This window comes from Paecilomyces variotii, assembly GCF_004022145.1.
Source record: "Paecilomyces variotii strain CBS 101075 chromosome Unknown C8Q69scaffold_6, whole genome shotgun sequence".
In the NCBI taxonomy this organism is placed as follows: Eukaryota; Fungi; Ascomycota; class Eurotiomycetes; order Eurotiales; family Thermoascaceae; genus Paecilomyces; species Paecilomyces variotii.
The window spans coordinates 1,374,012-1,400,343 of record NW_021167145.1 but is presented as its reverse complement, the minus strand read 5'-3'; the positions used below and the strand labels follow the sequence as shown (position 1 = coordinate 1,400,343).

The following is a 26,332-nucleotide window of genomic DNA, read 5'->3' as shown; positions in this document are numbered from 1 at the left end:
AGTATTTATATAGAGCTTATTATTAGACCTAAAATAAGTAATAGTAAAGCCTAGAGAGTAGATATATTCTATAATAAAATAAACCTAGTTTAATAGGTAGGCTCTATTTAATATAGGATATACTTAGTAATATTAGGTAGTATTATTAATAATAAGTAATATATATCTTATTTTAATATTGCTTAGAAGCGCCTTATCTAACTTATAGTCTAGGGTGCGCCTGCCACTAATTATATCTATATAAAGCTATCTGCTAGATACTATAGCCTATAGTATAAGTCTCTATAATATAAGCTTTATAATTTTAGCTTATTTATAGATATTATAGAATAAGAGATCTTTAAATCCTTTAATCTTAATGCCGGAGAGTAGGTTATATATTAAGCATATAATATTTATAGGGTTTAGATAAGCAAGAATATAATATTATTTAACTAGGGATTATAAAACTTAATATAGAGCTAGTAGCTTTAATAATTTAGAATTAGCTTCCTAAACAGCTAAATTCTCTCTTCTACTATTTCTAGTAGTAATAAGAATAGCCTAATAAACTTTCTCCTATATAAGGGGATAAGCAGGCAGTATAAGATATTAGTATTCCCTATTAATTTATTTTCTATAAAATTAACTTCTTTTTAGTATCTCTATATTAAAATAATTATTATCTAGCCCTATTTAAATCTAATAGCCCTATTCTTTAAATAGGGCAAAAGATAAGATATTATTATTTATTCTAAGAGCATAATAGATATCTTTAATAAATAATAGGACATTATTAAACTAAACTAATATATTACTAATTTCTTTAAATAGGATCCTTTCCTTATATATACCTTTAAAGAATATAGTAGAAAACTTCATTTCTATAAAGCTAAAGAATATATCTTTCTAAGTAGTTATATAAGCTTTAGAGCTAATATCTAATATCTAATTTCCTACCGCCAGCTTATTTATAAGTATAGCCTTAAGCTAAGTAGATATATTATTAATTTTAAAGATAGTCTAGGAAAAAATAATAGTATTAAGATTAAGATTTATATTAGAGCTTCTATTATATTGCCCTTATTAATATTTAAAGGGGGGTTATAGTTTAAGGTAAGCTAACTAATATTCTTTAGCTATATAATAGCCCTTACTATAAAAACTACAGAGTTTAGAGATTTAAATAATTATTTACTTTAATTCTATAAATATACTAGTAGCATTTAAATTATTCGCAATATTAGATCTATTCATAATATTAAATCTGCATTAAGTTAATCTTATATTAGAAGCAATAATAAAGGTAGTAGCAATCTGCCTCTACAATAATTTAATACTGCTTAGAGCTTTCTTATACTAGATTAAGTCTAGTAATACCTCTTATATATCTAGATTTATAATATCTAACTAGTCAATTATACTAGTATTATAAAACTCCTTAAAGCAATTAATTGCCTACTTAGGAGTCTATCTTATAATATATATAATTTACTAGTTATAGACAATATCTTTTAAATTAATTTTAAGCTTATTAAGCTTGCTTAAGATTTGCTTGCTTTTAGCAAAGACAGTATTTATAAGCATTAATATAAGTAGATTAATCAGTTTAAATAGCTGTTAGGATAGCTTTACCCTTTAAACTAACTTAGCTATACTAAACCTCTTGTTTAGTTTAAGCTAGATCTTAATAACTATATTATATTCCTTAAATTATATAGCATCTAGGATCCTTGTATTAAGCAGCGCTATAAACTAGCTCTATATAACAGCTTAGACTATTTTCCACTACTAGATAAATAGGCGCAGAGGGGTTTATTATTATAAGATATCTAAGTCTTTAATATTTATATTATTGGCGGCTAGTTTAAATTACTAGCTTTATTTATTAAAATTTATATTATTCTCTTATAAGATAAGGATCTTCTATTATTTAAAAGTATTATTAATTTACTTTTATAGTATTTTAGCTTTAGTCTTAAAGCTTATTTAGTTTATTTATTAGATAGGGTATTAGCGGGCTATAGAAGCTAGTATTTATTAAGATCTATATCTTCTATTTATAATCCTCGCTATAAAATTAGTTTATATATCCTTATTATTGTAGTATAAATACTACCTCTATTCTAATTTATTAATATAGGGATAGATTTCCTATAGTTCCTATAGCTTAAGTTTATATTAAATAACTATAGATATAAGATTTAAAAGATATAGAGGGTTTATAACTAAAGATAAATCTATAAGAATAGGGATAGTCTCTTAGTATTTAATTACTATAATTACTTAGCTCTAGAGCCTAATTTTTTTAAATAATTAAGCTTTTAGTGTATATTCTTCTAATTTTATAGAGTTATAGATTTTAGCAGCTATAGCCCTAGTTCTTTATAAAGTCTTTAGAATTAATAGGAATTCTTTAAGGGTAGAGAGGCCTTACTCCCTTTATTTGCCTTTTTTAAAAGATATTAATATTAATATTAGTCTCTAAATAATATCCAGCAACTTTTATAAAATAGTCTAGTATCTAGAGACTATATTAGGTAATTATATTATAGTTTATAATAATATAATTATTTAGACCTCCCCTTAAAAATAGGGGTTTAAGCCTCTCTAATTAGATTTAGATAAAAATTTTTAATATTTATATAATTAGTAAAACTACCAATTTATAATAGAATTAGATACTAAAAAATCAATATATAGATAATTAGATTCTATAGAATTAATTAGTTAATTTAAAATAATTATATGACAGGTAATTATAGCTATAGCTAGGGGATTTAAATAAGGGCAATATAATCTAAAGGAAGTAGTAAGAAGCTTGCTTAATTACTAACTAAGAAGCCGGCGAATCCTATATAGGATCTCCTGGTTATATAATCGCCAGTGCAAAGGGGCGCCCAGCATAGACTACCAGAGGGGGGCTCCAACATAAAAGCACTAAAATGTCTTAAATAATAAGAAAAGGATAATGGAAATAAGAGATTAATAACAACTACACTAAGGAGAAGATAGAATTACAAAAAGAAAAAGGAAAGTCATTACCCTCTAAGACAAGACAGAAGAGAATAATACACAATAAAGAAGTTAGACAATGGTTCCAATGTAAAGTAATACCTTTCCAGAGGAGGAATAATCAGTATAGATAAAACAATAACTATACTCTATAATTATTCTATGTTACTATCAGTATTTACAGTATGTTATAAAATTATACTAAACTCGCGATATATTAATATTCGATAAAAACTATCTTCTTAGTAAAAAAAAAAAAAGTACTCCTCCCTAGGTAACCTATCTCTACAGAATAAAACCTACAAAGCTATATAAGAATCAGGTAATAAAATTACTCCTATTTCTATGTCTACACCTATATAAATCCCAACTAACTATAACTCCTAACTATAAATATAGAAACTAAAGAAAAAACTGCAAGTTGTAATAAGTAGCAATAATATCCATAACCATCGGGGAACCCATTAAAACTCGCTCGCTTATCCGCTTACCCCCTTCCGCACCCGACGAGGCTCTGACCATCGTATAATTCTCGCGTGATTGTGAATGAATGAATGAAGGATGGGCGCTTGCCTTCGTCTTGGCTTTAACATGGGGATGAAATAAAAAAATGGAAGAGGTAACTTGTTTTTGAGACGTGGTTTTGGGATTTTCTATTAGATTGATAACTAGTTATCTATCGATCAATTTACATATATCTGCACTGTCCGTATAAAAATCCAGATCTAAAAGCCCCCCCTTCTTGTCTCTATCTTTTCAAATAGATTCAATCTCTGCCATAGAAAGAAAAAAAAGTAAAAGCCAAAACATTTCAAGCCCTAGAACCCGGGACGAGATGAGATAATTATCGCACCATGCATCCATACCTATTATCATACGAGAAAACCCTTGCACCTGACTCGTATCAATTCCATCCTTGGTTGAAGTTCCCAATCACGAATGCAATCGATGGCCTAGTTTAATCCCATTCTATTCTATTCTACAAGTACCGATAGATTTTAATATGATAGGTTGACGTTTCCGCGAAAGAGCGGTGACGAGAAAATCCTGGTAAATGTTCTTCTGATCAGATGATTTATCGGAGCCAGCCAAGTAAGTCTCTGCCTCTCTACCTACCTCGCTGTAAATCAAACTCTAGGTCTAACTTGGAAGTCGAGGTCGAGTTTCAATTAAGCCTAGGTCTAACTGAGCATTGTTGAGAGTCTAGAAATATACCATACCGTAGACAAGGGATAAAAAGAGAAGAAGAGAGAAGAGAAGTAGGAAGGGGAGGGAAATAGATAGATGGATCGCAGGATGGATAGGTAGTTACCTATCGGGTCGGGCGGAAGTAAAAAAAAAAAAAAAAAAAAAAAAAAAAAAAAATTACGATAAACAGGACGGGAAGAATGGTGATAACTCTAATGTCTCTTTACGGGTTTAGATTCGAGAAGGAAGAGAAGAAAAACTGGGCACGGGTGATAAGTATATGATCTGCACTGGAATTTTCTGCAGGTTGGTGGTTTTTAATCTTTTTGTTTTCTTTTTCTTTTTCTTTCTGCTATGAACTCCGTCTTTGGGAGTGGGTTTTTACAACTGAAGTATTATATAACGCGAATAAATAAATAAAAAAAAAAAAAGAAAATAAAAAAAGTGGGCAGTAGTATTGCGACATAGACCAAAAACTCTTATTTCACAAATTTCTATAGTCAAAATAAAAAGAGAAACCCGTGCAACCGAACAACTCAGCAAGTGGCAACGTATATCGAAAAGACGGAGAGAACGAATTTGTTCTCAACCCTCACCGGCATCAATTACCGAGTTCAGTGGAATGAACAAGGGTCTTCATCTGATAGCAAGGAATGGTGCAAGAGAGGACGAATCAGAGATGACTTCCGGTCGCACGAGTTGTACAGCGGCCGTTGTACGGCGTATAGCAGACAACCAGACAGTAAGATAGATGCATCCATCCATGCATGTGTACAGTATTTCTTTTCTTCTCGGCACAAGATCAGGTCAAGACCTCTCGAGTCAGCCCGTCGGCCAAGTAGGCAAGGTTATGCGGGCCGATAACGGAAGTAGGGCAATATTGTGTTCTTCGACCGGTACTGTACATGTTAAACTGGCCCGTAGGTAGACATTTGGGGGCCGATTGGAGAATAAGCATTGTCATTGTCAAGGGAGGGGAGCCTTTCAACTGTACTGTATGTACTGTGCGGTGTTTAGTTGCAGCAGATGCGCACGCACACATGGTGCAAGAAGGTCATCCATCGCGACGAATCTGACAGGATCGACAAGATGTCCAGGCCTAGACCGTTGGTTTGGAGATTCCCCTCAGCGCGACGAGGTCCGAGAGATATTATCGAATTACTAAGGAGACCGAGTCGTGATGGACTGCAATATAGCCCGCAATTATAGGCATGTGCAGTGTATAGTTACGGTTATCGCGACTAGCAGCCTGTGCAAGTGGCATACAGCAGCACATCACTTGATGGCGTGATGAAAGTAAGTGGCAGGTTAAGCGTGCATACTCTAGGCACTCGTTTTGCACATGGCAAACCCCGGACCATTATCAGACCGCGAAGGTATCCCGACCCTCCGTTGCAAAAGGTGGAGGATCATGCTCTGATAAACATTCCTCAGTGGCTGACGATGTAGATAGACTGCTTAGCATCCAGTCCGGCGAGGACCGTGCATCTCCCCATCACGAACGGTCTGCTCGGACAATTTCTGAGCCATGAGTTGGCAGGGCGACGATAAGATCGACTGCACCCCGCAAGCAATGCGCGAGAAACAGCACGCAGAAAGCGAACAGAAAGTAGAGCAGATATGGAGAACCCCGCCATCTACCCCGCCGTCGAGATCGAAATATGGGAAACAGAGACGAGGGAGATCAGGCTGCAACCAGGTATCCAACCGTCACGCGAAAAGCTGCATCGAGAGCGACAGTGCGTATCTGTGAAATGTCCGACCGCATTCCACATCAGGGATAACCGCCTTCGAGAGCGAGACTGCCCCTCTTTCAATGTTCACCAGATGCAGGTTTCATGACGTACTCACTACTGAGGATACCAGTGAAGAATTGTCAGTGCAAGTCGAATACTCAAACCGACCTCATTCTGGATATCAACTGTCAATTATCAACTGTCAAGGCGGAAACGGCGTCTGAATTTTTCTTCAACAAGGATCTTCCATTCTCGACTACTCATTCGTCTGTCGTTGTAGCACGACTAGCATAGTCTATGTCAGATGTCATTGACCACAGTGATATCTCCGTAGCAGGTGAGGTAAACTACTTAGTTAGCTCGCGTGATTCTCTCGGGAATCCCATCTCACAGACACTGGGGAAGATAGTGTACTTCCCATCCCCAGATGAATTCACAAAATCAATGCATCCCGCAATAAATGAAAAAAAATCTCTCCGCTTTTCGAACGTCTCTCATGCAGGGCTACCACCAACCCACCAGACAAGGAGCACACTGGTCCGCAGGGGGGAATGCATGAAGGTCTCCCGAGAATTCCTCGAGTATGATAACCATGTCCATGACATGGGGTCAGGCCAGAAAACAAGGCAGCAGAAACGCCGTCTGCCTTGGTTTTGGCGACCGTGCCGTAGGGTCTGTGTGGTCGATCCGATCGCTATTTAAGGACGATGGCCGGGGCTGGACCGCGACACGGCCGCTTCGTGCTGCCGTCGCGCTCTGTGCGCCAAGACGCCGGTGCGGCGCGCGTTTCCCCCCTCAGTTGCTGGAGAGCCAATTGTGCCGTCGATAGAGCAGATGTTTACTTCTGCTGGTGCTAGCTACGAGTTGCTCGTACACAAGTGCAACCTGCAGTAAGCTTAAGCCTGAACCTTCTCCGTAGGGATGCGTCGTTAGACCAATGATCATTTTGAGTGTCGAGGAGAACAAAGGGCGTGAGGAAGATAAGATACTGTACAGTACATTGTTAGCCTTGCATATATTCAATTGTCATAACTGTCAGTTACACAGTGAGTCTGCAGATATCTGCAGCAGTACATCTAGATTAAAAAGATCCCGAAAGTAGATATAGAACTCCCATCGAAGCATAAAGCAAGGTGGTGATAGTTAATTGAACAACTGCTTAGTTAGAGCTCACGGCGCTAAGCTGAGACAGCCCCATGGGCGCCATCTGCCTACTAACTTACTACTAAGACTTCGCCCCCGCCGCTATGACAACGGTGGGCCCTCAACTATACATAATTGTCGTATGCATCCCCGATTTCGCTAAAGTAGTTCAAAGTTTCAAAGACAGACATATGGTATTGTAGAGTAGAGCAAAACGGCGACAAAATAGCACTCTCCTGGTTTGATATCTGAGCGACAAATGGTGACGTCCGCGGGTCTTTCGGTTATGATGACTTGACGAGAATGAGGCCGTGGCCGGACTCGGGCGCGAAGACGAACTTCAAAGCCGCTGACTTGTAAATAATGTAAAATAATGCTATCCCTGAATATCTGAATGCAAACCGTCGAACGTTAAGGATGATAGACGGCGATAATAAGGACTAATCTGTGACTATCTTATGTTCTCGTGTATTCAGATCACTTACCTATCGGAGCAGGAAGATTCAAACGGTGCGTCCGAAACAATTCCTCATGTCTCCGTGCTTTGTACCGAAGTACTAGCCGTTCCGCGCACATGATTGGACCGGCTTGATAACTGTTGGGAAATATCTGAGTGCAGGGGGATGTAACAGTCAAAATTGTCGAGATTATTGTCGAGACCCTAGGATCCAACCACAGGAGCTCCGAGTCTCCATGCGCGGCTATCGTGGAAAATAGCCCATCAGGTCAATGTTCAGTCTGCTTGGCAAGCCATTGCCGTTGGCGGCGTGCTTGACCCCCTTGGATCGTGCAGGAGGCGCTGAACCCTTAAGGTGATGAGAGCCAACTATGTTGCACACCAGGCTGCCTTTGCGGGGTATGAAAATGCACAGATCGTGCGACCTTTTGAGTGTAAAGGGGCGAAACCTGGCGGCGCCTGTCTCCACCTGGAGATGTGGACTCGTGGATAGACTAAATGATCACTGTAACAGATTCTCCCTGCATGATCCATATGGGAACCGTGACGGTTTCTCAGCAATTCACAAGATACTGTGAGATTGCTGTCGACTGTGCAACAGTCATACATGCGTCTTCAGTCTGCCGGTCCGGCCGGAACGAATTTTCTGGGGTTGAGGGGCCCCGGATCCGGTGAGCAGGATTTCCCGTCCAGGTATTCGAAAATCGAGACCGCGTTTTGTGAACTCTCCTATGTGACAGACAGAAATTCCATATCCCGTTGGGAGAGTAGCGTGTGTCTGGGGAGTCTCATTCGGTGGAGGCGTCCTGCGAGAGAGAGAAAGATGGAGGGGTTGCCCACGGGAGGTGTCGCCTACTTCACCCAATCCCTGCCGCAGTTCTGTTCCAGAGCTCCCGTTGGACCCTGGAAGCTTGTACTCCCTGCTGCAGCTCTGCTTTGGACCGCGAAGCTATGTCCCGTGGCAGAGCATTCACCGCTCTTGCTGATAAGGCGCACACAGGAGAGTATTCCTTCAAGGCGGGGAAGCGATGCGACAGACCGGGGTGGAAAGTTAAATTGCACACAACATTGAACAGAATCCAAGTCCAGAATCCTTCTTCACCGGAGCTCGAATTGAGACATCTGTTGTAGTTTTGTATATAGAGCGCTCCGTCCACTGTTGTATGGCTACGGCGTTGGTGCCGCACAGACACTATTACCGAAAAGGGTAAGTGTCACCATGATCCTTGGCGGACACGGCTAAGCATATATTCTTAGTACTTCAAAGATGGGTCCATAAGGGCACGGTGCGCAGAAACTATATCGAAATGTACTTGTTAATTTGCCAGGAGGAAGTGAACAGAGCGCCAGTATGGTTTGATAAGACACGAACCGTCTCCAGTTATAGCAATGCTGGTGTACTGTACTAAAACCGTACTGCTAGTTACCCCGTGGGCAACATACGGAGTACAGCAAAACTTCTCCACACCCCCAGGGAACCGGTGGAGTCGGCACTAGCGCCCGGAGGAACAGCCCGCGCCGTCTACTGGCCGGACTGAAGCTATCCGTCCCGCAGTGAAGGTTTTTCTCTCTCTTTTCTTTCTCTGTTCTTTCTTGTAATTCTACACAAAAGCATAATTAATAATAATACTAGGCAGGCCCTGATGAGCCTCAAGTTTCAACTGTCAGCTCACGCTAGGTAAAAGGTACCGGATATCTGTTGCGGTCGAGACCGCAGGCACCAGCGTCGTCAATGCTCCTTGCACGGGCTGTGATTTACCATATTTCGCCATCTTACCTAACGCTTTCTCTATCGTCAGGGCCTCAATCAGGTGGCAACGATCCGGCCTCGCAGCACAAGGGCTTTGCACGGTGACGCGAGGCAGAGGGATCAATGCACGTCAGCCGATGGTCGCTGCAAATTTGCTTTCATATCGCCTGTCTAGTTTATGCCTTGCTGTTACATCCGTTGTCCGTCCGGTTTTGGCGACTCTGATCAAGAGACAGTCTGATGCTGATCTGATCTGATCTGATCGGGAGACGAAAGGCAAATATCTGAAATGAAATTATCTCAAATATCACATCTGATACTCGAGGGGGCCGGTCGAGTTCACCGAGAACGTCCGGAGAGCTGCCATCATGCCGTCCCGGAGCATTCTGTGTGGACGGGTGTACATTAGTTCGCCGGTCGAGGGCTGCAAGCCACGCGCCACCGCGCCAAAAGGCTGCAAGATCCACTCTCAACTCATGGCATGAGAAGCTGCTTCAGCAGTTTGATAAGCCCTTCCTGACGTCATGCACCTGGTGCCATGGCGCGTAGAGTATTATGGTACTATGGTAGAATTTATCAGGATATTCTCGGCCAGTCGAATGAAACTGGCGATAGGAGATGTATCTATCTATCTCTCAGGGCATCTGTTTGACCAAGAGGTCTCCCGAAGCATCCGTACCTAGTCCAAGTGTCATCTCACGTCAAAGTTGGAACCAGTCGATCTGGTCCTGAGTCGAAGCATGCACTCAGCCCATGATGGCGCAAGAGGTCATAACATAACCGTGCTGTGCTCAAACGTACTACATAGTTAGCGGTCGCATCTGGGCGGCAGGCGCTGGGACCAGAATTCTCGCCTTGGAAATAGGATCCGTGCTAGTAAGCGCCGGCAGCAGGGCAATGGCAGTGATGAATTATATGGTATATGGCGAGACTGAATAAGGAGAGTTTCAGCAGGGGTTCTTTGGCTTGGTGCAATGGTGCAATGGTCTCTGGTATCTCGAATGTCAGAAAAAACGAACTATGAATGGAGAGCAGCTCCACTGACTTTGGTATATCACGATTCACAACCAGGGTCCTTGAGGAGTAAGTTTGTGTTTCATGGGAATCCTCTACCGTAGGCGAGAACGCGGTGGAGTCGATGATGGATGGTGGTTGGGGTGTGGCAAATTCAACGGGCGCAACTCTACCAGGACGATCCGTGCATTCATTGGCGGATATGCAATACCATATACCACCACCATTATGATCCCTGGCGATATCGCGCTTGGCAATACTTTTTCATCATGGTTTGAGCTTTCCTGTTTCAGCCAATCTTGCCAGGCTCGATCTTTTTCTTGCCTTCTTGCTGGGAGCTGATTTTTTTTTTTCTGTTGCGGTCGCGTAAAATAAAGTATTACTGCAAACCGCTGTCTGGGGAGACGGAAGTCCGGATCGGGGTAGACCACCTCGTATCCCGTCTCGGAAACCCGTCAATATTTCGTGTCCTCTACTCCTACGGCACGCTTCCAGGAACAACTGTGCTCGAACGTCATGGAGTTGGATTATAGATAAAAACTAGGGTGCAAGCGTCCATGGTCAGAGACTAAAACAGGGAACCATCCGGCGGGAACGAAAGGACAAAAGTTGGAAGAGGGTTAAGTGAAATACTAGTATTATCTGCCGGGCAGAGTGGGTTTTGGGGGGGCGAGGATAGCGCCGTTTCCCGGAGCACCGCCTCTCTCGTGCTAGGCATTATTTCCGGACGCATCGGAAGACGGTGCAACCGCACTGAGACGACAGGTTTTCTTCTATCTGTCTTGTTCGATGACCTTATCCTACAGAGGGGAAAAGAAAAGAATCGAGTTGCTCCTGAGACCAGCAGGAGGCGGAGAGGCAGAGGGAAGGGGGATGAGCCTGGGGGATTGGAGATAGAATAGAGGATATCACAGTGCCAGTACCAGTACCATAGTCTAGCAGTACCAGACTTACTCTATCTATGGTCGTGCATCGTCCCTCGTCCAGTACTGCTCTAGAGCACGGTTAACCAGACCCCGAGGACACGGTTCCTACTTATCAGACTTTTTCTCGAGTGGGGAGAACGTACCATAACGTATTCTGGTACGGCAGAAGATCCCCCGCCATCGAGCGTGCAGCATCAATAATAATAATGAAAAAAACACACAAAGTAAGTACTGTCCGAACGCGCTCAGGCGGCAAAAGCGCCCATGTTCCCACCCGGCGGAACGCACGGTCTGGTGTGGCCGATCGGAGCCTCCTAGACCGTTCGATCGAGTCGATTGCCCTCCGCTCTGGCCTGTTCGTTATCGCATCTCGACCGCAGCCACTAAGTAAGTAATAATAATACCATACTTACTACTACTACTGCTCCCCCCACTCAATCCATGGTGTCCGCCCATCAGCCCACTGGCCGGCCCCGGTAGACTCGCTCGGGCTCACTGACTGGCTGCTCGTATATCACTACTGCGACTTCTTACTTCCTACTTCTTACTTCCTCGCCTCTCACTGTCCTCTCCTCTCCTCTCCTCTCCTCCTCTCCCTCGTCGTCCCCGTGCCATCCTGACAGGGCCATTAAATTACTCCTCCTGGTTCTTCTTCTTTTATCTGCATCATCCATCGATTGCATCTTGTCCTCTGTTTCCTTCGTTTTGCATTGGGTCTGGTCAACAATCTCTAGATGTCCGGTCGTCGTCTGCCAGAGGTAATTGGACTTCTTCGTTCTTGCCCTCCCGTATAACATCACAGTTTTGCCCCCGTAGATTTCCTCCCTCCAGCCCATGCGTGATTGCGTTCCTATACCACGATGACCTGCAATGGACTCAAAAAATGTTGGACCTGGTTGTCAAGCTTGATTGATCCTCTGACCTGAATTCGTTCACTTTTCCTCTCATGACGCTGTGCTTGGGCTATCCCGTATGGTCTGCTATCAATGGAGGAGGATGCCTGTCCATGATGTTATAATGTTATCCTCCTTGCCACCGTCCTCGACCAGGACACACACCCCCCAGTACATGATGTCTGCTTCCTCTCAAGTGTCTGGGAGCATCCAATCCTGTCGACTGTGTTCGGTCTCTGTCTGCTATTTCACCATTCACTTCCCGCTCTACGACGTGATCACCGGATATTACCTCGCCATCATTATTATTACTGTTCTGCTATTGTTGCGCTTTTCTGGTGACTCCTCACTGACAAGGAATCCCTCACAGCTCCGTACCCGTCTTTCCTTGCACCGTGGATCGTAGACAGTCTACTGAGGTGGATCTCGCTCTGAATCATCACTTGCCTGTGCGAGGATAATTCCTGAGCGTACTGTCAACCCCGTGTCCGTGAGTGTCAATACAAGCCGGCCGGATGCCCTACACTGCGCCTTCGCAGTCGTCGCCCCTCGCGGATGGACTTCAGAACTCAACTACAGCGCTCCAGCCGGCTGCCCAGCCATCTGAACCGGTCAATGCCGTCCCTGGGCGGCCTCGCCTCCCCTTTTCCTATTCCTCCACAACCTATGTCCGCAGACACCGCAGAAGTCCATCTGTGAGCAAGGCTGTCATCCTTCCGGCGGTGGAGGCCTCCTCACTTGAGGTTTCTCGGATCCACGATGTCGACCCCCGGTCGAGCGTACGGCAGTCCCCTCCGCCACTGACTGATGCTACCATCCCCCCAGGCGCTGTTATATCTCCCCCGGAGTCGGTAGCTAACTCCAGTGATGATGAGGAGGGGGAGCGAAGGAAGAAGACGACGACGATGATGAAGCCCTCGTTGGATGGGCTGGAGGAAGCGATCAAGTCGATCCAGAAGGAGCGGGAGATATCCCCCGCGGACTCGACTAGAATTGAGCAAAATGGCGACTCGTCCGGCGACGTATCTCCATCGACAGCCACCCCACCACAGATCCCATTGCGTGCGCCGCTGTCTAGAGAAGCGAAGAAGATTTCACACTCCCGCTCCTCTACAGAGTCTTCTATTGTGGTACCTGGACTCCCTCTTTCCTCCTCTGATGATAGCGACCAAGAAAATGAATTGCAGGGGGCACCTCCCATGGTGCGGAAGAAGTCTGGTGAACTGGTTCGACCGGCTCTCCGCCCTGCTTCAGCCAAGAGACGGCCATCTAGCATGCCGGGAACCCCCACCTTCGCCAAAGCGGTGCACTTTGATGCTCAGCTCGAGCATATCCGTCACTTCCTACAGTTGGACAGGCCGCTCGCTGTGAGCGCAGAGACTTCCCCGACTGAAGACTACGAGGATGACGCCGAATATCCTTTCGGCAGCGGTCCAAGAGGACCAGAGTTCGAGTGGGAACTGCGGCTACCAAATTTCCCCCGGGATCCATCTGCGAGACTGCACCAAGTGGTTCGCCTGGAACGCCTCTTCATGTCGTCTGACAACAAGAACCTGGTTGGAGTCGTCGCTGTCGCCAATCTTGCCTTTCAGAAGCTCGTGGTAGCTCGCTTCACATTGGATTATTGGAGGACCATTTCCGAGGTCACGGCGGAATACAATCACGATGTCCGTAGGAAACAGGCTCATGATGGATATGATAGGTTCAACTTCAGCATCAAGCTGGCTGACCAGGCAAACCTCGAATCCAAGACGATGTTCATTTGTGTCCGGTACAACATCCAGGGACAGGAGTACTGGGACAATAATTCTAACCTGAACTATCAAGTCGACTTCATCAAGAAGCCAAAGGCCGGGATAGAGAAGCACAGCGTCCCAGGTGTGGGACCTCGCCATGCCCTGCCGCGAAGCAGAAATCCATCGGCGCCCAGTGTCCCCAGGCCGCGCTCGATGCCACCCTATTTTGGTGACCTTGTTTCAGCAATGGACAACTATGATCCTTTTCGACGACCTGACACCACCGCGAAACGTACGGATTCCTCTCTGCGGTTGTCTAGCAGCCCGCCGCGAGACTCTTGATCTCCGACCCACCACCCCCACGCAAGAGCAGCTCGTCCCGCCAGGCTTTCGGCAACCGATATGATTTTGGAGTGTCCCTCTCTGCGGCGATGCAGAGGAAGGACACTGCTCAGGACCGAACAGTGTTGTCGGCCAGAGCCAGGCTCGATTCTGCAAGCAGGCAGAATGAGCGCGCGAAGGAGGAGAGCGGGCCACTGACAGGCAAGGCCACACCTCCTCCTGGCCTGGCTAGTAATTCAGCTCATTCTGAGTTCTTGAAGCCCTCCTCTATTGTCTCTAGCAAACCGCATCACGAGTCGACCACCTACAGAGAGCTGGTCGACAAGTACTGCTTTGTAAGCTCTCAATGATCGCCTTAACACCTTGCAGCTCTTCACTAACCAGTCCCAGTATGGTTCGCCCAAGAGTCCCTTTTCCAGCTCGAAACGAACTGAAACTCCTAGCTGGGAGTTCGCCGCCGACGGTGCTTCCGGCGGATCCACTGCTTCCTCGTCTTCTTCTCTTCGGCCATCTGGATATGGCGAGAAATCTGATTCTACAGTTGCGAGTAGTTCTACTCCTCGCTCGCAATCTCCTTCTGCGGCTCGTTCGAGTTCACATGCATCAACGCCGCTTAAATTTGGCTTTCCCTACCAATCGCTACAAACCAACATATTTTCCGAGTCCAGCGCCCCGACTGCCATTCACGGATAACTTGGCTTGCTCGACGTCCATCCCGAGCTCCAGTTCAATTATCTGTGGCGTTGTGGCGTCACGACCCGGTTCTACTCAGAGCTATCCTACAACGACAGCGATTTGGCGTAAGGCTCGCAAGTATGACGCGTTGATTCATTTCCGCTCCTGCTTGCACCGTCTATGCCACTATCACTGCCATATCCGCGATCCAAGATATTGTTATAACCGGGGTATTTCTGAAAACTTCTAAGCCTGAGATCGCGGACCGTTCCAGACCTGTATCAAAGGACTCCGAACGCCGGTCTGGCTTTTCATCAGTATCGCATTTTATTACATCAAACCACCGTTCGAGGCTGTTCATGCAGGAATTCTTCATTAATAACTTAACATCATTAGTCTTCTCTCGCCTGGCGACCAACTTTATGCACTACTGTTTCGCATGCATTACGACGCTATGAATATGTTTTGTCTTCTTTGATTTAGTCGTCATGTTCGTTTAGTTTTTGATTCGAAAAAAAGGTCGTACTTGCGAGTTGTGTCTCTCCGCTCTGCGTTGTTTTATCACATACGCATGCATAATTGGGTGGCGTTCAGCTGTTTGATCATGGTGTTAGCTTGATTTCTTCGTGGAGAGACTTGTATGTGGATGGGATTATCCGCCAACGAATTACATGGCAAATGAAAGTCATCTTGAATGGCAATATATACAAAAAATGATCTGAATCTTTCTTGTAGATTGTAGGTGCGCTAAGTTGATAAGTTGGCTTGTGAGTGTATTCTCTCCATGTCTTGCTGGTCGAAGTGTCGACCGAAGCAGCTACGGGGATGGTCATGGATGGAGGTGGCTGTGACATATAGAAGACAGATGTGTGGATCGTCGCTATATGATATGGACAGAGAGATAACAGGCAATATCTGAGAAGGAGTTCAGTCTGGACAGAATCCCTGGAACAATGTAGTAAGAACTTATCTTATCGCCAGCGATAACTAACAAGGAGGAGGGATGCCAAGACGCTAGAGCGACGGGAACCACGTGACTATATACTCCCGAGAAAACGCCCTGCTAGTCGCGGCGGACGGGCACGCGGCGAAACATGCCAAAAAGTCAGCGTCCAAAGCAGCTCTTCATAACGCCCTTTTTTGCTGCCTGTGCCCCGCCAATCAGCTGGCCCGGATTCTCACCCTTTCCTTTCCTTTCCTGCTCGCCTGCCCGACCTCGCTTAGTCATTTTCGCTCCCGCCAGCAAAATCACGCGCCCTGCAGACCTATTTAAACCTATCGTCCCTCGTCCTCTCTCCCTCTCTTCTTTCCTTTCCCCTCCAAATCCGCTTTGGCCGCCAAATCAACGCCAACGCGTCAACGTCATCACGAAATCACGTCGTCTCCATCAACTTTTTATCAACAAAGACTCTGATTATCCTCATTCATCATGACTGGACGTAAGTAACTATCTCCTGTTTCTCTATTTGAGACGCGTTCGCCTCGGGTTCGCCGTCGTCGCGCGCCAGGCACGAGGTTTGGTGAGGCGTGTCGGGAGTCGCGTTCGCGGACACCTTACATAAGCGTCTACATCTTGACGACCTCGATGCCCCTTGATGGTGTCGACCACGCTACCTGTCATTATTATTTCATTCTAATCTTGCTGGACTATTCACTAACATGTCCTCCTATCACTAGGCGGCAAGGGCGGCAAGGGTCTTGGTAAGGGTGGTGCCAAGCGCCACCGCAAGATCTTGCGTGACAATATCCAGGGTATCACCAAGCCCGCTATCCGTCGTCTCGCTCGTCGTGGCGGTGTCAAGCGTATCTCTGCCAGTATGTACCCATGTCTGTAATGCTCTACTTTTGCGTCAGTCGCTAACAGGCCGCTAGTGATCTACGAGGAGACCCGCGGTGTCCTCAAGTCCTTCCTCGAGTCGGTCATCCGTGATGCCGTCACCTACACTGAGCACGCCAAGCGGAAGACCGTCACCTCCCTCGACGTCGTCTACGCCCTCAAGCGCCAGGGCCGTACCCTGTACGGTTTCGGTGGCTAAGCGAGTCCTCGCCTGGAGCGTTGCACTTCGCGCCTGGTCTTGGTCTTCTTTCGACTCTGCGCAAAGGGTTCTTGGCTATGGTGTTCGCTGCTATCTGTCTGCTTTCTTCAATTACTGGGAATGATGGTTACCTGACGCGTCATGGGTGATGCTCTATCTGCTGTTTTTCCGGTTGACTTAATTTCTACGGCTACGGGGTTTCGGACGGTTATCGGATACGGGTTGGCTGGGTCGGTTACTATTAATTAGCTGGGATGGATGAAGTGGTGGATTCCACTGCTGTTCGGTTTGAGGTCATTCCTCCTGCATCCATCCATGTAGCGAATACAATCCAGCTTGATTCTTGAATTCACAGTTTGTGGACTGCATCATTGAGTAGATAGATGGGTTGTAGCGTAGACGTACGTTAATAGTCACGACATGATTCTCGCGAAGACTGGTATACCACATACCATAACGGCAGAAATCTCATGAAATCTCATGATATTATTGACATGATCAATCCGTCCATAACAACTCCGGATTCTGTTTGTGCACGGACCAAGTATCCATGACGTGATGCACCAACTCCGCCTTTCCCTGGCCGATCGAATGTTCGAAGGGTTTATTACCGTTGTCAATCCACAAAGAAAGAGGCCATCTACTTATCATCTTGCTATCCAGTTCTTATTACCTGTCTTAATCTAATATCGAACAAGTTCCGATGCCAGAACTGCCTGATGGATCATTGATGCGTTGATTTGGCCTTATCGATCTTGGCTATCTTATCTACACCCGCTCTTCGATCCATCTGCGAGCTAGACGGGAGCTATCTGATACTTATTGTGCTGATGAGGGAAGAAGAATCGACCTGTCGGAGATATATGAGATAAGTGCGCACAATGGACGACGACGACAATAGGGTGTTGGAAATCCGCATCGTGCGGCTGCCAAGTTGGGTATGTTTTTCATCCCCTTCTAGATGGTCCCTTGCACCAGAACAGAAGAAGGTGATTAATTCGTTCATTCTATAGGATTCCTTCCAAGTATATTATGAATACGAGTCCTCTGGTCCCGAGCCCAGCGATGAGGACTTGAAATCAACAGCCCTGCTGGGCCCAGCTCTCCCGGCCCTGGGACACGCTCTGGCTGGCGCTGCTGGAGCGGCCGTCTCGAACCTCGCAACATACCCTCTAAATCTGATCGTGGCGAGGATGCAAGCGCAGAGACTTGCGTTGAAAAAGAAAGAAAAACAAGCTGAAGGGAGCGAGGGTGGGGAGAAAAAGGATGAGAGATATACCAGCATCCTGGATGCAGCGCGCAAAATCTACGCCAAAGAGGGAATCCGTGGGTTTTATACGGGAGTGGGACAGGATACTGGAAAGACCGTCGCGGATATGTTTTTATTCTTCCTTGCGTATACCTTTTTGCGGCAGCGCAGGATGAATTCCAGGGCGACGCCAGGGAACTCGAGGAAGCCGGCCGTCCTTCCTATCGTGGATGAGTTGACGGTTGGTATTCTGGCGGGTGGGTTTTCGAAGTTGCTCACGACCCCGCTCAGCAATATTGTTACGAGGAAGCAGACTGCAGCGGTGCTGGACGAGTCTGGGTCTGCGTCTACGAAGGACATTGTCGCTAAGATTCGTGCCGAGAAGGGCTTGAAGGGCTTCTGGGCAGGGTATCCTGCTTCGTTGATCCTGACTCTTAACCCGTCTATTACGCTGTTTCTCAATGAGATCCTAAAGTATCTGCTGCTGCCGCGGTCAAAGAGGAATAATCCCCCTCCAGCGGTGGTGTTCTTGCTTGCCGCCATCAGCAAGGTGATTGCATCGATGATCACCTATCCCATCTCCCTGGCCAAGACGAGGGACCAGGTCAGCGGCGCGAATGCAGAGGACGGCCCGTCGAAGTCATACCGCTTCGTGCCCAGGGTTCTCACCACTGTCAGCGCCATTGCTCGCACAGAGGGACCCGGAGCGCTCTACGACGGCCTCTCGGGAGAAGTTCTAAAAGGATTCTTCTCCCACGGCATTACCATGCTGACCAAAGACGCTGTGCACTCGCTAATTGTCAAGACCTACTATGCCCTCCTCGTCCTTCTGCGCCGTTACCCCAGCCCAGACGAACTGCTCGAGCGCGCTCGCGACCGAACTGAAGACCTGTACGAGACAGCCCGCGCGCGTGGCAAAAATATCGCAGGCAAGGTGAAGGATAGCGCCGAGAATGTCATCGACACAGGAAACAAGGTCGCCGGCAACGTCTCTGTCGATATGACCAGCAATGGAACGCCGGATCCCGACTCAGAAGAGACGGCGGAACTAGTGCATGACTACGTCGAGGACGAAGCGAAGAACTGGCGCAGTCTGTATCATTGGTTCTGGGGCAAGAAGTGAACAGGATTCGGTTCAGTTTGGATTAGCGCGCTTTTTTTTCTTAGGATATACGTGTATGTGTATGTGTATGTGTATGTGTGATAACGAGGAATTTGCCGCTGTTTTTTTGATTCATGGAAAAGCTGTTTTAGCCTCGTCGGTTAGCATCGAGTTCTAGTCATGTCAAATTTATATTGGAATTATCTATATGGTGTATTTATTACATGAGTACTAACTAGTTAGTCTTGTGACAAATTCTGTTTCTTCGCAAGAATGAAAACCATAAAAATCAATCTCCGCCCTTCTAGACAACAGGCGACCTAAACCACCCCATCTGATCCCACCGTGCGAAATCCCCTTCAGAAGCAAGTCCAATCTTCACATATCTTCCGCGTCTGCTAGCCCGTGTAAAGTGCCCAGAGTCGATATCTCTGCAGCTCAGCGGTGGTTACTTAACTCAACTCTCGGGGCATTTTGTCCTCGAGTTCCCTCTCCCTTTTCCAATCTAACGGAGAACACGTTCGACATTGTAAACGAGGTATTCTGCAGCTTTACCTAAAGCGATCCACGAAGCACTGCGACGTTCAGCCATTGTTGAGTTGGCGACGTGAAAGCTTGATACAGTGTTTGCAAGACGACCTAGAGCACAAAGCCACCCCTGAGACTTATGGAGTTCCATGATCTTCACACCGGCGTCGTGGTAAAACTTAATCAAGGACGTCGTTTTTGGCTTTTGGGACTTTGCCGTTGTTTGCTCTGATGTGATCGTATGCTTTGATGTCATTCTTGAAGGGAGTCTTCGACGTAATTGATTGTTTGGACTTACTTAAATCAAGTCTTTAGCATTTGCCAAGGCAATCTTGTAGAGCCTTCCTTTAAAGGCTTCAGGAGCGCCTTTTCACGTCTTTGTTGGGCTTTGTAGAGTATATGCGGTATTGACCGAATGTCTTGAGAAAATAGCAGTGTCTAAATATGTAGACCATACTGCTACTTGGTCTAGTAACGATGGTATCTTTGAGAAAGTATCTTTTATACTGTTGACTGTGGCGAAATCGGGATGGAGATTGTGTTCTCTTGCTCTATCGAATCTATTATAACTTTTAATTAGGGATCTTCTTTGTTATATAAAAGGCCAAGCACTCTATTTTGAGCTGTCGTGGCGCGAAACGGGTACGGATATAACTTACCATGGGTATTAGCGACTTTCTCAATATGCATTCTGAATTCGAGGTTAATATCTGTTGGCCGCTAGAAGAGTAGAGTAGAATGAATAGCGAATAACGAACCGGATTCTTTCGTGGTCTATACCCCATTAAAGATCATCCCCAATCTTACATAGATATAGAGTCTTCACGAGAGATACTAGATGTGTCCAGGGGTCTTGTCCATGACATTCATTCACCCCCCCCTCCCCTTCTGAAGAGACCTGCGTCCACGCAGGGTCTTAAGTTGTCAAAACAGAAACAGTGGACCGCCCACTGAAAGCCATGGAGAATTGAGGCAAATCGGGAATATCTCGCAGCAAGGGACGCCGCGATATTGAAAAAAGCATGGCGATAAATTATAAATATCGTCGTCAGAAGAAAATAGTGGACTATCTATCTCATTCATATTAATTTATGTGTATGGATTCGTTTGAGCAAGACTTACTATTTATTTTGTTCTCATGATTCAGGTAGAGCTTTTTACTCAATATCTTAGTCCAACCTGCAATATGCGAGTGCAATACACTAGGAAGAATAGCGTGTGAGTAAACCGAATTCTGGAGGGATATGTTCCATGATATATTATCCAATCTCTGTATTTCAGCAGCGAAGCGTCCAAGATCTTGCACAGCAATTACTCAAAGCAACTACAGTAAAACCTTTCTATAACGAACCCGCGTATAACGAATACCTCCAGATAACGAATTTGACATCGGGTCAAATTCAAATTCCCATACAAAATTCGTTATTCCTCCCTACTACGAAGTTCGTTAATTTTTTCAGACTTTTCCCATACAATTCGTTATACAAAAGTACAGATTTGCCTTATTAGTCAGTAATTACCTCATCAAAAATTACCTATCAAGGAAAATTTTTTAGAGAATTTCATCACCCATACCTATATTACTAATACAGACCCACTTTTCATACAACGAATCCCCTATATACAACGAATTAGACTACCTGGCAAAAATGATTCGTTATAGGCAGGTTTTACTGTATATACCAATTATTCGACCCGGGAAGGTCCACGGGGCGACCTGACATCAGGACTGCCAGCAAGAACCGACGGAAGACAATTACCCCCCGAGCATTCGAACAGGAGCTTAACCGAAGGAAGGCCCTTGAGTTTCGAGTAAACGGCATATGAGCCCTGAAGGACAAAACCCGTTGAGCTAGTCCTATAGACCGCATCTAGTATAAGCCCAGCATACGGACCGAGCGAATGCAACCAACCTATCATATTGCGGAGATCTTGATCCGAAAAGTCCTTATCTACCTCGATGCTAAAAACAGCGCGAAGTGCAGGTGGATCGGCAGGATATGCTCTTGGAGCTGATGATCCGGGGAAAGAGAGACATGCAGATGATACTCCGAGAGGCACTGCATGAGTTGGTTTCCTCTGGGATGATTTAGTTCTCAGCATAGCAATCAGCTCAGCCATGTCGATTGTTTGACGACCTGTTTCTTTCAGGTCGGTGACTTTCTCTGCCAGCTTCGCTGAGAAGGACACGCGCTGATCTGGCACGAACGCCCGTGGTGCGTTCGTGTCAATCGCCGCAAGAACATCAACTGAGCGGCTAACAGGCTGCGCACTCTTGGTTCTAAGGAAACTATAGCGGCAATCTAAGACGTATATAATATCCACTGGAGCGTCGTAGGGAAGCCCCCCTTCATCGGTTGAAAATGTAGTTATGAGCCAGTCAGCATCTAGACTCCTGGTTCCTAATGCTGAGGTAAAGCGTATTGTGTTGTTTGGACCGACAACGCTATGGCCGGCGTAGTGTATAAAGCAAATGCATCGTCCTTGAGTAGAAAATTTGAATGCTTCTCGCAGCATGCTCGTTGTCTTTTCAAAAACTGTCCAGCCGTGGGTCCAGTCTTTTGTCTCGAGGGTGACAATGGAAGGGGGCGAGAAACCGAAGGCAGCAAGGAAAGATTGGAAGTTATCGCAATCCCTCTGTGCCTCTGTGTCGTCCTCCCACCTTATGTGAAGGGAGAAGGACTTGGTGTATATTTTGGCATGTTGGTCGACGGCCGTCGTGAGAGAATTACGGAACTCGCTTTCTGTAAGTTGGGACATGATGATTTCAGAAAGGTGAATGTATAGTAGGTATTTGTAAATATAAAGAGACAGTATATATGTAGTCCAAGTCCTCTGACTTGAATCCTTTATATAATATATTGACGAAGTCACCGGAGAACGAGTATAATGGTATACTATACGTATGATGGTTCAGCTGAGGCTATAAGAGGTGAAGAAGGAAGAATGGGGTAGAGGAGAGAGGATACTAGGCAGGCTTTATATATCCGGAACAGGGCCATTCCCTTCTATCGCTTAGATAGATAAAGTGAACGGTCCCTATAACGGTTGATCCTAACTTGAGAGCAAACACCACTCAGTGAACTGGCTCCACTAATCCCAACTTGACTGTGTAGGTGAATACGGTTCTATAGGTACTAGTACTAATTCGGGACTCTTTGTAACTACCTTATCCATGGATGCATGTTGCAGCCTAGTAGTCTACCAGGAGGACATTATGATATTGTAGCTACATAATTAGATTAGTGTTAATCTTATCGAGAGGTATGACGATGACTCCATCGTCAAGTGGAATAAGCACCGTACTAGCAGACAGTGGAAGACTCCCTACCGAGCGTGCACACAAGAAAAAGCACCATCGTAATAATAATAAGTACTGACAGCTGCTAATGAGGCATCCTCGGTCATTTTACTGTTTCGTTTGAAGCGCAAGAGCTAGAAAAGCACGACGATCAAGTGGAAATCTTATTAGTCGAAACTACGAGGAAGAGGACTTTCCGATATAGTTAGACATAGATAATGCCAGTAGTAAGATGCAGGAATTATCCACGAAGGATATAGATATCATCTTAAGCTTCCAACTTGATAAAGTTCCCAGGTCCGCCATAGATTTTTTGCAAGTCTGTTCTTGATACTACTGTCCAGTAGATAATATTTTCATATAATGCCTTTCACTGGAACGAATTCCGGATACAGAATACTTGTACAACTTGTGAATGGTAATAAAAATAAATCAAGAATTGAAAGACAAGTTCCCTAATCCAGCCAGTACTGTCAAATAATATCCTATCCCGATCCTTCCTATTCAGATTCCGAGGGAAGTCGCAGCGACAAAGGAAATAAATATTGTGCAGAGAAAACAGAAAAAGGTATCGATGGCCTCGTATCTATCCAGAAGTAGATATCGAAGCGAATTATTCGAGTGGGGTATGTTGGATCACTGGAGTAGAGTAGATCCGTGACATAGGGAGACAACGAGAGACGGCCTTATGGAATATCCCCTTCGGTCGTATCTTTTTGTCATTGACCCCTTCCCCGTTTCCAGTGTGTATGCAATAAGTGAATTAATCCGTCGTGCAGTCGTCAATAAATAATCGTCCAAATGAGATGACCATTTCAAGAAAAAGTAGAGTGATATCTTCGTGATTCGTTATGGTCCATCCATACCATTCAAGTGTATGGTTGGAGTCGCCGCTGGTAAGAGACCATATCCTCATATGCAGGCTCCCCCTCCTGCTCGTAACCGTCCTCTAACCAACAAGAACATCTCACATCATGATTTGCCCTTGATGTCGAGAGAGCAATCAAGCAGCAACAAAGCTCCCTGACCCCGTCGGAAGACTCGTTAACGACCCCCTCCCAATCGACTCCAGATATGCCATATGAAGATTCCTTTGTCTGACTTTTCTCATATACTGTTCCTGCTCGGGAGGGTAGTCTCGCACAAGGTTCCCCTCGTCGCCGCCGAGGTAGTGTGAAAAAGAAGCCAGGCCGGCGACGGCGAGCCCGGCGGCGGCGAGGGCGATGGCGATGATACCAGATGCGGAGATGGAGACCATCTAGCTTGGTGCTCTTTCTGCGATTTGGTCGGAGATGGGTTTAGTGTGGTAGTGGTGAAGATGGAGAGGTTGGTAGTGGCTCTGCAGATAAGAGCAGTGGGGATGTCGTAGTTGTAAGATCGTATGAGTCTTGTGTAGATCGCTTTCTGGATCTCTGTTAATTGTCGATCAGGAAACCTCTGACTGGGTCGAAAGTATGGATGACGATCGCGGATCGGTCTCAGTCGCTCACGAGGAACTGTATGGTGTGAATAATCACAACAGACTGGGTGGGTATAATATCGATGAACCACGAAAAGATGGAATAAATCAGCAGATCCTCAGATTCCAAGTTTCAATGTGATATTAATCACATGATATCCAGCGAAGCAGATCTGAGATGGAAACAGGCGGGTAATTCCTTATTTCCTCTGTCTCTGTCTCTTCTTGTTTATTGATAAGAAAAGACAAAGTGACTGCATATATGTGGCTCTTGATGAGAGCAAGAGACGAGAACTGGAGCGGATGCTATGGGACAGAAAGAAAGCACGCGCACTGTGCAGGAAAAGGAAGAAAGGGAGTAGTGATATTCCAGCTAAAGCGCACTCTCAATGCAGGGACACTCACAAAGCGCCTGCAGCGAAAAAATTGTGTTATAATAGTATGTGCCTCTGTACAACTGCGCCAGGCCGCCACGTCATCCACGGATATAGAAGTGTCCCTACATTCGGGGGGGCATTCGCTAATGATAAGAGAAAGACCGGGTTGCTGACGACTCCTCCATCCGCAAGTGACTTAGACTCCTGTAGAGTTTCTCATTGTGTGCCAGTATTTGAGTCCGTAAGCACTACTGCTATACTTTCAGCCTTGAAAGTGGGGAAGCGAGACGACCCGGAACGCCGGATCTAATTGAGGAAGCGTGGATGGCGTGTCGTTAGCGGTGAGCTTGGCCTCAACCCTGTGTACTCGAGCCGAGGCTGTCACTTTTCCTGTTCTCTTCTTTAGTTTTCCTGCATCATGAACTGGCTTGATAATCCTATGCTTGCACGCGCAATAAAGCACACGGCATGTCTGTACTTTGACCAAGAAGACAGACATGTCCCGCTCTCGTTGTCAACGGGAGATATGGTATCGCTGTGATGGGATGGGAATAACCTCAACCGAACCCTCCAGAGAGTGCCCACGGGGATAGAACGCCGTCGAAACGCTCCCCGCGACATGATTGGCCCCACCATGGAAAAATGTCTCATGGCTTTACGAAGTTAGTCATCGTCTGCCAGCAATCCGGATGCTCATCCGAACAGCATCCGGAACTGAAGAATAATAATAACTCCGTAGGCATTATTCTTATTCATCTGCACTTCGCACTTCCGATCACTGCGATCGGACAAAGTTAGATCCCGATGTCGCGTGCAACCTGTCGAGGAGATCCTGCATACTGGCCGTTAAGAAATCTCCTAGTGAATCAATCTACTGCCTTGATTGGTAAAGCAGTCGCAATTGAGGCTAAAGAGAGTATCTCTCGAATATCTGCATTAGTGTCCCAAAAAGCTATTAAGGCGCATTAAGTTCGACGGAAGATAACTCCAAAATATTCATACATCCGCCCGTCACAAATATGTTCACGAATCAAACAGAAGGAGAGCCACCGAATATCATTATACATCCAGAAGGCACGTGCATCTCATCAAGAGAGCAAAAGAATCAAAAGGTAGAGCGGAGCAAAGACAAGAAACAACCCCACCAACATAGTGAAATGGTATATAGCAGTCTGCAAATAGCAAAGTCGCAAGGCACAAAAATGAGATAAAATATCCAATACAGGCCAGCCCGGATGATTGAAGGAACAAGAATTAGAAGAAACGTGACTTCGTCGCCAATGCAAGGGACCGCGAGGCCCATGATGCGTCTTGTTGCGTGTTCCAGTATGCAGTCATTCTGTGTCTCGTAAATGCGGTTCAAGAAAAAAAAAAATCATGTCAGTCATCCCGAGATTAATGATAATTAGACCAAATTGGTAATCGT

General features: G+C 45.6%; 5 protein-coding genes across 5 annotated transcripts; 3 read left to right on the top strand and 2 right to left on the bottom strand.

Annotated features, from left to right (window-relative positions):
* Nucleotides 1–12,616: 12,616 nt before the first annotated feature.
* Nucleotides 12,617–14,872, top strand: C8Q69DRAFT_487012 (putative phosphatase regulatory subunit-domain-containing protein; the record flags this gene model as incomplete). Its single annotated transcript, XM_028631951.1, has 3 exons — nt 12,617–14,151; nt 14,211–14,514; nt 14,549–14,872. 3 exons carry the CDS (start codon nt 12,617–12,619, stop codon nt 14,870–14,872), a joined length of 2,163 nt encoding a protein of 720 aa, XP_028484894.1.
* Nucleotides 14,873–16,283: 1,411 nt separating this feature from the next.
* C8Q69DRAFT_445186 (histone-fold-containing protein) lies at nt 16,284–16,890 on the top strand (the record flags this gene model as incomplete). Its single annotated transcript, XM_028629050.1, has 3 exons — nt 16,284–16,293; nt 16,532–16,669; nt 16,709–16,890. 3 exons carry the CDS (start codon nt 16,284–16,286, stop codon nt 16,888–16,890), a joined length of 330 nt encoding a protein of 109 aa, XP_028484893.1.
* A 534-nt stretch (nt 16,891–17,424) lies between these two features.
* On the top strand, nt 17,425–19,504 carry C8Q69DRAFT_286716 (putative mitochondrial carrier protein). The gene is made up of 2 exons (XM_028626973.1): nt 17,425–17,828; nt 17,904–19,504. The coding sequence occupies exons 1-2, from the start codon at nt 17,772–17,774 to the stop codon at nt 19,260–19,262; spliced, it is 1,416 nt and encodes a 471-aa protein (XP_028484892.1). The 5' UTR covers nt 17,425–17,771; the 3' UTR covers nt 19,263–19,504.
* Nucleotides 19,505–21,408: 1,904 nt separating this feature from the next.
* C8Q69DRAFT_469458 (hypothetical protein) lies at nt 21,409–21,757 on the bottom strand. Its single transcript, XM_028630762.1, has one exon. It carries the CDS (start codon nt 21,687–21,689, stop codon nt 21,456–21,458), a length of 234 nt encoding a protein of 77 aa, XP_028484891.1. The 5' UTR covers nt 21,690–21,757; the 3' UTR covers nt 21,409–21,455.
* C8Q69DRAFT_390417 (hypothetical protein) lies at nt 21,723–22,481 on the bottom strand (the record flags this gene model as incomplete). Its single annotated transcript, XM_028627637.1, has 1 exon — nt 21,723–22,481. A coding segment is annotated over one exon (759 nt), but the record flags the coding sequence as incomplete, so codon positions are not given.
* Between the last annotated feature and the right edge of the window lie 3,851 nt (nt 22,482–26,332).

Bases quoted from the DNA above. Each gene is read 5' to 3' on its own strand.
- C8Q69DRAFT_286716 (XM_028626973.1), top strand. From the start codon at position 17,772: ATGGACGACGACGACAATAGGGTGTTGGAAATCCGCATCGTGCGGCTG. The intron at 17,829-17,903 runs GTATGTTTTTCA...TTCATTCTATAG, and splicing joins TCGTGCGGCTGCCAAGTTGG to GATTCCTTCCAAGTATATTA.
- C8Q69DRAFT_469458 (XM_028630762.1), bottom strand. From the start codon at position 21,689: ATGATAGGTTGGTTGCATTCGCTCGGTCCGTATGCTGGGCTTATACTA.